The sequence below is a fragment of the Lygodium microphyllum genome, chromosome 15 (genome assembly GCF_053477565.2).
Source record: "Lygodium microphyllum isolate KBCC chromosome 15, Lygodium_microphyllum_v1.1.10, whole genome shotgun sequence".
Lineage (NCBI taxonomy): Eukaryota > Viridiplantae > Streptophyta > Polypodiopsida > Schizaeales > Lygodiaceae > Lygodium > Lygodium microphyllum.
In genome coordinates, this window is record NC_141149.1 from 53,192,494 (window position 1) to 53,201,636 (window position 9,143).

Here is a 9,143-nt window from a genome sequence, read left to right on the forward strand (position 1 = left end):
CATTAGGGCTTGAACTCAAGACCTCATGAAACTCAAAACCTTTGTGTTACCAATCGGCCTACATGATGCTACTCATGGATTTATTATGAGTTGATTGACATTTAAAAGTTAGCTCATGAAGCTCTTTTGTCCTTGATTGCTAATCTAATGAGAAATGATTAAGATGTTTTTTTTTTCATGATTAAGGATCTCTAATAAGAAACGATTAAGGATGGTTTTGCTTCTAATTAATGAAAATTAATAATGCATCTTTGGAGAATATGATTTTTTAATAATTAAGGTCAATTAAAAATAGATGATTTTTCCATGATTAGGGACCTCTAATAGATTAAGGATGGGTTTTCTTATAAATTTTGGAAAGTGGAGGAACATGTGTGTTTGAGAAAGAACATGTCGTTGGTGTTTCAAAAGATCGCAATTTTAGTTAAAGCGTTCGCCTTTTATGGGCTAAAAATGGTTCAATTCTAGCGCTTCAACTTCTTGTGGATGGGTGGTGATGATGATGATGATGATGGCGATGCACTGTTTCTCCTGCAATCCTTGATTTCTGTCTTTTCTCTCCATCTTTCCTCTCCATCTTCCCCTTCCTTCCATCTTCTGCTAAATACTCTCTCTCTCTCTCTCTCTCTCTCTCTCTCTCTCTCGCATTCATAGCACTTATCTTGAAGCGTGAGGCACCTGCAGGATCGGCGCACATCCAATCGCATTCTGCAAAATCATTAAACCAGGGATTAAATAACATTTTATAGGCAGCAGGTTGCTCCTCTTGCATTGCCAGCCATAGCTATGGCAGGAAACGAATGGATCAACAGCTACCTTGAGGCCATCCTCGATGCCAGATCCGCGTCGGAGCCTCACATTCGCTCCCCCATCCCGGCCCCGATCGCAGAGAGTGGGATTTTTAACCCTACCAGGTACTTCGTAGAGGAAGTTGTTGGCAGCTTTGATGAGAGTGACATCCATCGTACCTGGTTGAAGGTGAGTTCTTTTGTTCTTCTTGTTTTGGTGTGTGTGTTCTTTCTGTGTGTCTGGCTGATCGATTGATACTTCTCTTCATTCACGACGCAACTTCGAGAGTAAAGGAATTTCTTTTGATCTGATTATCAATTGTCTCTACATTTCACAACTTCAAGAGGAATTCTGGACTTGCTGCTCAATCGTGGCTGTTATATTCTGTGCTGTTATAATTTTGCATTAGTAGTTTTGTCTGATTACCATTTCTCTACAATCCACGACACAAATTTAAGAGGAATTCGGGGCTTGCTGCTCAATCTTGGCTGTTATGTTGTATTCCTGATATGAGCTGTTTACTATTTCTCTACAATTCATGACACAATCTCAAAGAGGTTTTCTTGATGGTCTGAACTTGCTGCAAATGTTATGTGCCTAGAAGGAGCTTTTATGGTTGTGCATCACTAGGTCTTATCTGCAAGAATCTGAGCTAATCCATTTTCTTATTTTGATGTTGCTCCCGGGCATGTATATCTGAATTACTTCACACTCAGTGCAGGCAACTGCAACAAAGAATGTTCACGAACGGAACATCCGGATGGAGAATATGTGCTGGAGGATATGGCAGCTTGCAAGGAAGAAAAAACACGTAAGAGCAAGTTGCAATAATGTTTTGCCTCATGCAGTAACTCCCTAACTATCGGTTGCATAATCTCTCAAAATCTTGTTTTTTAAAGCAGTGCTGCTGAATTCAATTAAGAACTATTCTCATCTTGTATTTGGAAGATGGGATCACTGCATATTTACAACAATAGCAATATGTTACATTGGGGATAGCTCAGAAGTAAAGCATGCTAGGTTGCTGCCTGTATGCCAAGAAAATTTTCTGGACTGGTGTATGATCCTCTTTCCTATTGACAGTTTGAGTGGGAACATGCAAAACAACTTGCAAAGCGGCGAATTGAACGTGAACAAGGTCAGAAAGCTGCAGCTGAAGTTATGTCAGATTTTGAGGGGGACAAACAGGATGCACAGATTTCTGGCCACAGAATGCCTAGAGTGAGTTCCATAGACTCTGTAGCAGCTTGGGTGGAGCAGCATAGGGAAAAGCGATTGTATTTGGTATTGATAAGGTAATCGTAATTTGTGGCTTCTGCCAGTTTTGGTAGTTTCTCTGGTCATTGAGGCTGGAGGGAATTTCCTGGTTGCTCACATTTTTATAAACATCCCTTCTATTTGCAGCTTACATGGGCTTGTACGTGGAGACAACATGGAGCTGGGTCGTGACTCAGATACTGGTGGTCAGGTGTGCATTCTACAAAGTGCCCTGAAAATGGGGCTCTAAAGACTGATTGATTGTCAATAAGTTATGCTAAAATCCATGCTTATTTCGAGACAAACAGGTAAAATATGTGGTGGAGCTAGCCAGGGCTTTAGCACAGATGCCCCAAGTGTATAGAGTGGATCTTTTGACTAGGCAGATATGTTCACAAGAGGTTGATTGGACATATGGGGAACCTACAGAGATGCTGACCTACAGAAAGCAAGACAACGACCATCAAGATCTTGGAGAGAGCAGTGGGGCATACATTGTCAGGATTCCATTTGGGCCAAGGGATCGCTATCTTCGCAAAGAACTTCTTTGGCCACATATTCAAGAGTTTGTCGATGGTGCACTCTCTCATATCCTGAACATGGCAAAAGTTCTAGGCGAACAAGTTGGTGGTGGTGACCTTGTCTGGCCTCATGTAATCCACGGACATTATGCTGATGCTGGATTTGCTGCATCTCTTCTTTCTGGTGCCTTAAATGTTCCCATGGTTTTAACTGGACACTCTTTGGGAAGGAATAAGCTGGAACAGCTGCTTAAACAAGGGCGCCAATCAAAAGAGGACATTAATTCTGCATACAAGATAATGCGTCGCATTGAGGCTGAGGAACTGTCCCTTGACTCTTCGGAGCTTGTGATAACTAGTACTAGGCAAGAAATTGAAGAACAATGGGGACTTTATGATGGGTTTGATGTGGATCTGGAGCGGCGTCTGAGGTCATTTGTCAAGCGTGGTGGTAATTGCCGTGGGCACTACTTTCCTCGCATGGTGGTATGCCTCTTCTCGCTTTGTGTTTCTAATTTTGCATGCATGCAATTCATGCCATGAATCTTCACTTCACACAAAAAAGAGGGGTGGGGGAGCAGTCTCTCTGATCCATTTATGAAATTCTAGAAGTTAAAAGTGAATCGAAGCCAAGGGTCGAGCCCAAGGCTGAGGAGATCTTATCAAACCCAAGATTGGTTAACATTAGGAAGGGTCTTGTAGATTGGTTGCAGATCAGCGATCCTTTAAATGTTCACATCTGCGACAGGCTAAACCTTATCTTCTTTGTATTGCAATTCCACCTGTGTTTTCCCAGATAGATTGTCCTTGTTATTTAAGGCTGGATTCCCTGAAAAGAGGAAAAACGTTGTGGCTTTTTGGACGATTTTGTGAACTGATTATAGGTAGTCCTTCACTTGCATTAGATTTTGGGATGTCTGGACAATCTTAAATTATTCATTTTTTGGATTAAAAACTCTGGATAGATAGTACCTGGATGTGTTTTCCCTTTGCTTAATCCTCTTCATGAGAACCGTCCTCCTCGCACATCAATGTAATATGAGAACAGTGATTTCACTTTTACAAAGAGAAGTGTGCATGTATGCTTGCATGGTTTTATGCATGCCCACACAAGTGAAAGCACATTTTTGTCATGATTAAGAAAGCCTAGACTAAGCTTGTTTACTGGAGTTTGTCTGAAATAACATGCTATATTCACAGGTCATTCCCCCAGGAATGGAATTTAGTCAGCACACTGACCCCGAATCAGGAGACATTACAGAGACTGACATAGATGCAGTTGGAGATGCAAAACAAGAGGATCCTCCAATTTGGAATGAGGTACTGTGAACATGAGGTGGAGATTTCTGATTTTTTTCTATCAAGTCTTTTCCAAGTGGACATTCTACTTGGGTCCTGAATTCACTAACCTTCTGTCTTCTTTTGAGTTTATGCTTTTCAGGTAATGCGATTCTTCTCCAACCCAAGGAAGCCCATGATTCTTGCATTGGCTCGTCCAGATCCGAAAAAGAACATCACAACATTAGTTAAAGCTTTTGGGGAGTGTCGACCTCTTCGTGAATTAGCAAATCTGGTATATAACAGAAGTTACAGTTTTTATGCAGTTTATGAAGATTCATGGCATCAGTTGCCTTTATGTGTGCCAAAATTTTCAATTGTTCTGTAAATGAAAAAGTGTCTATCTTGACTTGCAGACTTTGATAATGGGCAATCGAGACGACATAGATGAAATGCCTGGCCCTAATGCAGTTGTCTTGACCACAATCTTGAAGTTAATTGACAAATATGATCTTTATGGCCAAGTTGCATACCCAAAGCATCACAGGCAATCAGAAGTTGCTGATATTTATCGACTGGCAGCAAAAACAAAGGTTCTGCTCATATTTCCATTCTTTAAGCCTTCCAGAAAACAGGAGAATACACCCCGTCTACATATAAATGCATCAATGTTCACAGACACCATGAAGCACATATGGTTAAATTTTAGAATGCATTTGTAAGCCATGAAGGTAGCTGCAACAGAGCTTGCTTCATCTGGGCCATCCAAACAAGGCCAGTTATTGCATTTATCTTTACCATATGTTATAGCAAGCTAAATTCTGAATTCTTAGCTCAAAACTGAAAGTCCCTTGTTCTGCATTTCCAGGGCGTATTTGTTAACCCGGCTTTGGTGGAACCTTTTGGTCTAACCTTGATTGAGGTACTACAATTTAAATTTGAACTAGTGGGACTTCTTTTTTAATGTGTTATGAGTGACTTAGTCTTGTGGTACAGGCAGCGGCAAATGGCTTACCTATGGTTGCAACTAAGAATGGTGGGCCTGTGGACATCTACAAGGTATTCGTAAAAGATGGATAGTGCTGGATATGCAATGTGAAAATGTCATACTATCTAGTTCATGCCATCATGCTGTGTGACTAAGGTCGTCTTGTTTCAGAGTGTTCTTCTCTAGGTTTGTTTCAGTCAGGGGAAGATAGAAATTACACCGTTTTTACTGTCATATGTGCATGATAGTTTTGTCTGATGTGGATAATGCAGGTCCTTAACAATGGAGCCTTGGTAGATCCACATGATCAAAATGCTATTGCAAATGCCTTGCTCAGGCTTGTGGCTGATAAACAACTCTGGACAGAATGCCGACGCAATGGTTTAAGAAATATCCACCAATTTTCATGGCCTGAACACTGCAAGACTTATTTGTCAAGGATTGCTTTGTGTAGGACACGGCATCCAAAATGGCAGAATGATGATGTATCGGATGCTGACTCAGATTCTTATGAAGACTCATTACGAGATAGTGGCAACCTTAAAATATCCTTCAGGGGTTCTCTTGATGATTCCATTGAAATTGATGAAGACCTTCGCATTGGTGAGGGCAATGGGGCACAAGAGAAGCAACAGGCAGATTCTGTGGAGTCCAATAAAATAGGAACCTTGCACAAAATTTACCAGAACAGCAATTCACTCCGAACTCCTGGTTTGAGGAAGAGGAAACGTCTGATTGTGATTGCTGTTGATTGTTATAATACCACAGAAGGCCATGTACATGGATTTGCTCCAGTTATGAAAAGTATATTGGAAGCCATGCGCTCTGCATTCATGGCTCCATTAGGCTTCATGTTATCTACAGCACTGAGGCTTCAGGAGTTACTTTCAATATTGGACTCTGGTGGAATTCATGCACATGAGTTTGATGCCTTCATTTGTAGCAGTGGGAGTGAAATATTCTATCCAGGTGTATCCAGTACAGAAGGTGGAGGTAAGTCAGGTGATGTGCAATTGTGTCCAGACATCGATTATGAAAGTCATATATCCTACCGCTGGGACACAGAAGGTGTAAGGAGGACAATGGCACGGTGGCTCCAAAAACACACTGGATCTCTTGGTGAAGATGAGCAGACTCATAACAAGCGTTTTCTGGAATTCAAAGTGAAAGATGCAAATACAGTAAGTAGATGTTTGGTTGGCTGCTGCCTTTACCAAAATAGCAGCTGATAAACAATTCAGATTCCATAAAATGTTTTTAGTTCTAACATCTTTTGGTTATCAGTGTTTGAAGGTGGATGAGTTTCTCCAGCGATTCAGGATGCAAGGACTGAGATGCCATTTTGTATATTGTCAAAATTCATCTAAGCTCCTTGTTATTCCTCTATTGGCTTCTCGAGCTCAAGCTCTCAGGTAACATCACTGATTTTCTTTTGAGGTATTTTCAACGCCAAAAAACCTCTCACAGCAAGACTGCTCAGTTTTACATATTCAGATGCATCATTTATTTGTATTTTTATAGACATGTTGTACTGGCGCCATCTTTGCAGGTATTTGTCTGCACGTTGGGGGGTTGATGTTGCAAACATGACAGTTTTTGTCGGAGAAACTGGGGATACAGACTATGAAGACTTGCTTTCCGGAGCTCAAAGGACTGTGATCTTGAAAGGAAGCGTGAAGAGTGGATCCCTGGAGCTCCTTCGAAGTAGTGGGAGCTACCAGATGGAAGATGTAGTACCTTCAGAAAGTCCTCGGATTGTTTGTACGGAACATTTGTATAGCCCAGAAGAGATCGGTAAGGCATTGAAGAAGCTAACCTAGGACTGTTCTCTAAAGTACAGACTGACTGACTTGGGGCCAGCCTACTATGGCATGGCACAGTTTTCTTGAGCAAGGCCTAACTTCAGCTGTATATTAATATGGTGGAAAGAGTGAGCTCTACCATTCTTTTGAGGAATCTGATTGTACAGAATTTTATGTTACTAAATACAATTTTATCCAGGCTGCTTCTGTTGCTTCAACCAACCTGCCCCTTGGACATGCATACCTCTAGTGTTTAGGAAAGATGACTTGTTCTGTCATTTAGACTGGGAAGTGCGGTGATGCTTGTAGACATGTGCAACTGTGTTGGTTTGGAGATCAGACATAAGGATGTGGGCCCCAAATCCTTTAATATGGGTATTCTTTATGGGCATTGCTTCAACACCTCTTAAGATATTAGCATCCTGTAAATTTGAAGCAAAATTTGGAAGACTGTTAAAATCTCATTAATGGTAACAATTGGATTTGAGGAAGATGGAATGAAGATAGCTGAGACGCTCTAGGAGGGGAGCTTTCTTACTGTGTAAATATTGGCAGCACCATTTATTGCCTCAATTCCAACTATGTCAACTCCAACCGGTATGACATAGTTCTTGATGCTTTAGAGTGAATGGAAAATGCCACTTATGTTGGGTTAAAAGTCACAAAGGAATATATTGGTACATTAACTGAGAATGCCAATTTTATTATATTTAATGTGAACACAATGGTGATTGTTCTATCAGCAACATAAACATGTACAACTTCCAAAAGAGAATGCTACAAATGTTGACTTCCAAGTCCCTAGGAATCCCAATCAAAACATGCAAAGCAGCCCTCTATAGCTGCCCATCTTTCTTCTATCCAAATATGGACCCACCATGTACTCTTATTTTCTTACCTCTGGACTTCACTCAGACGCCTCCCATAAGCACCTTCAATACTAGCTTTACCAAGGCCCACCATGTACTCTTGTTTCTAATAAGCCAAAGACTTTTCACCACAAACACCTCTTATCACTAACCATGACTTCCAAGATGCCTTATTCATATCTCCTCTCTCTAAGAAGAGGCTGTTTACATATTAGCGAGCAATAAAACCTTGCAGTGAACATAAAAATTTCTTCTAACCTCAGCACACCGAGAGAGATGAACACTTTTTCACTCTTTTTCTACAAAGACACAGTATGGTGAGATACTACAGAATTTTCCAATTTTGTTATTAGCAGGTAACTTTCTCTGAAGAACCCTCTATGAGAACATTTTGATCCCATTGAAAGTTCACTTCTACACTTCACACACTTGTGCTTCCAAAGAGCACACACAAAGAATCATAAGGGCAGAGCTTATCCCAACTGCATTTAGTTTTTCTGAAGAAAATTCATATCCAGCTTTTGAGAATTATCCCCTGAACCCCAAAATTTAAGTGGGTGCCTAACAGAAATTCTGTAAGCCTTTTGTCCTCTTTGCAAGTACACCTTGAAGCAACTAAAATTGTTTCTCTATCAAATGGAACTTGCTTTGTAGCTGCTCAGTTTCCATTCCAAATCAGTGCAGTCTGAGAGATTTTGGCACCTTTGAATCCGCTTTTTGAACCATCTTCAAAACAACACCCTGCATCCAGATTAGTTGATGAACAGAATAATCTTGTTTTCTATTATAATAAGTGTCAATGTAGGGTGTGTATACCTAGTGTCTTAGAAACTTATCGTAGTGACACTAGGCTCTAGAGTAAATAGACCTAACTCTAGTTAGTTGGTGTAAGACTGGTCAGGTCAACCTATGACCTAAATTGGAGCTGTACTTTCACACCCTCTTTCAGTTCAACAAGTACACTCTACTCTTGCTTCAGCTCAGTCAATCTCTCATTTCTCTCTCCTCCATAGCTGGTGCAATTTCTCACATTTGGTATTAGAGCAGCTTTAGCATGCGGGTTCTGTTCAGCCACCGCCAGCTAGTGCCGCCACGGCCAAGGCCCTACTACCACCAGCATCTGTTCATGTGAGGAAGAGGAGCTGTGAGCAATGTAGCTCATTTGAGTTTCTACTGCTACCATTGCCTCCACCACCTTCTGCACCATCCTGTAGAGTGACACCTTGAGGCTCCTCCACCAGCAATGCTGCTGCTGCCCAACACCACCCGCAGCCCTGCCTAGGCCACTAAAAGCGCTGCCTATGTCTGTCCTTCCCCGCCACTCTATAGGCACTGCCACCAAGGTCGCTGTTGTTGCTTGTAGCAACACTGCTCTTTGAGCTTGTAACTACACCTCCTCCCTCCTTTGTCGGCCGCCTAATCTGCTGACTTCGCCACCTCTAACGCCTCTTGCGCCTCTTGCTCTGTGGCATCTATAGTCTTCGGCACCTCCTTTGCCGCCTATACTGCCCGTTTGCAGCACCACCTACGCTGCCGGCCCGCTTGTTCTGCCTCCTACGCCAAGCTCCAGCCGCTTGCACCACCACCTAGTTGCTCGCCACTAAGTCCGACTTGCCACGTCAGCTCTCCGAGCAACTCC

General features: G+C 41.8%; 1 protein-coding gene across 1 annotated transcript; it reads left to right on the top strand.

The window, feature by feature from the left end:
- The first annotated feature begins 407 nt into the window (after nucleotides 1–407).
- On the top strand, nucleotides 408–6,857 carry LOC148024526 (putative sucrose-phosphate synthase 1). The gene is made up of 13 exons (XM_087694179.1): nucleotides 408–978; nucleotides 1,511–1,600; nucleotides 1,873–2,084; nucleotides 2,194–2,257; nucleotides 2,355–3,053; nucleotides 3,768–3,887; nucleotides 4,009–4,140; nucleotides 4,262–4,438; nucleotides 4,714–4,767; nucleotides 4,842–4,904; nucleotides 5,106–6,014; nucleotides 6,118–6,245; nucleotides 6,383–6,857. Exons 1-13 carry the CDS (start codon nucleotides 787–789, stop codon nucleotides 6,651–6,653), a joined length of 3,111 nt encoding a protein of 1,036 aa, XP_087550305.1. The 5' UTR covers nucleotides 408–786; the 3' UTR covers nucleotides 6,654–6,857.
- The last annotated feature ends 2,286 nt before the right edge of the window (nucleotides 6,858–9,143 follow it).

Excerpts from the sequence above, each read along its gene's own strand:
- LOC148024526 (XM_087694179.1), top strand. The coding sequence starts at position 787 with ATGGCAGGAAACGAATGGATCAACAGCTACCTTGAGGCCATCCTCGAT. Across the intron at positions 979-1,510 it reads TCCATCGTACCTGGTTGAAG|GCAACTGCAACAAAGAATGT; the intron begins GTGAGTTCTTTT and ends CACTCAGTGCAG. Across the intron at positions 2,258-2,354 it reads ACTCAGATACTGGTGGTCAG|GTAAAATATGTGGTGGAGCT; the intron begins GTGTGCATTCTA and ends CGAGACAAACAG.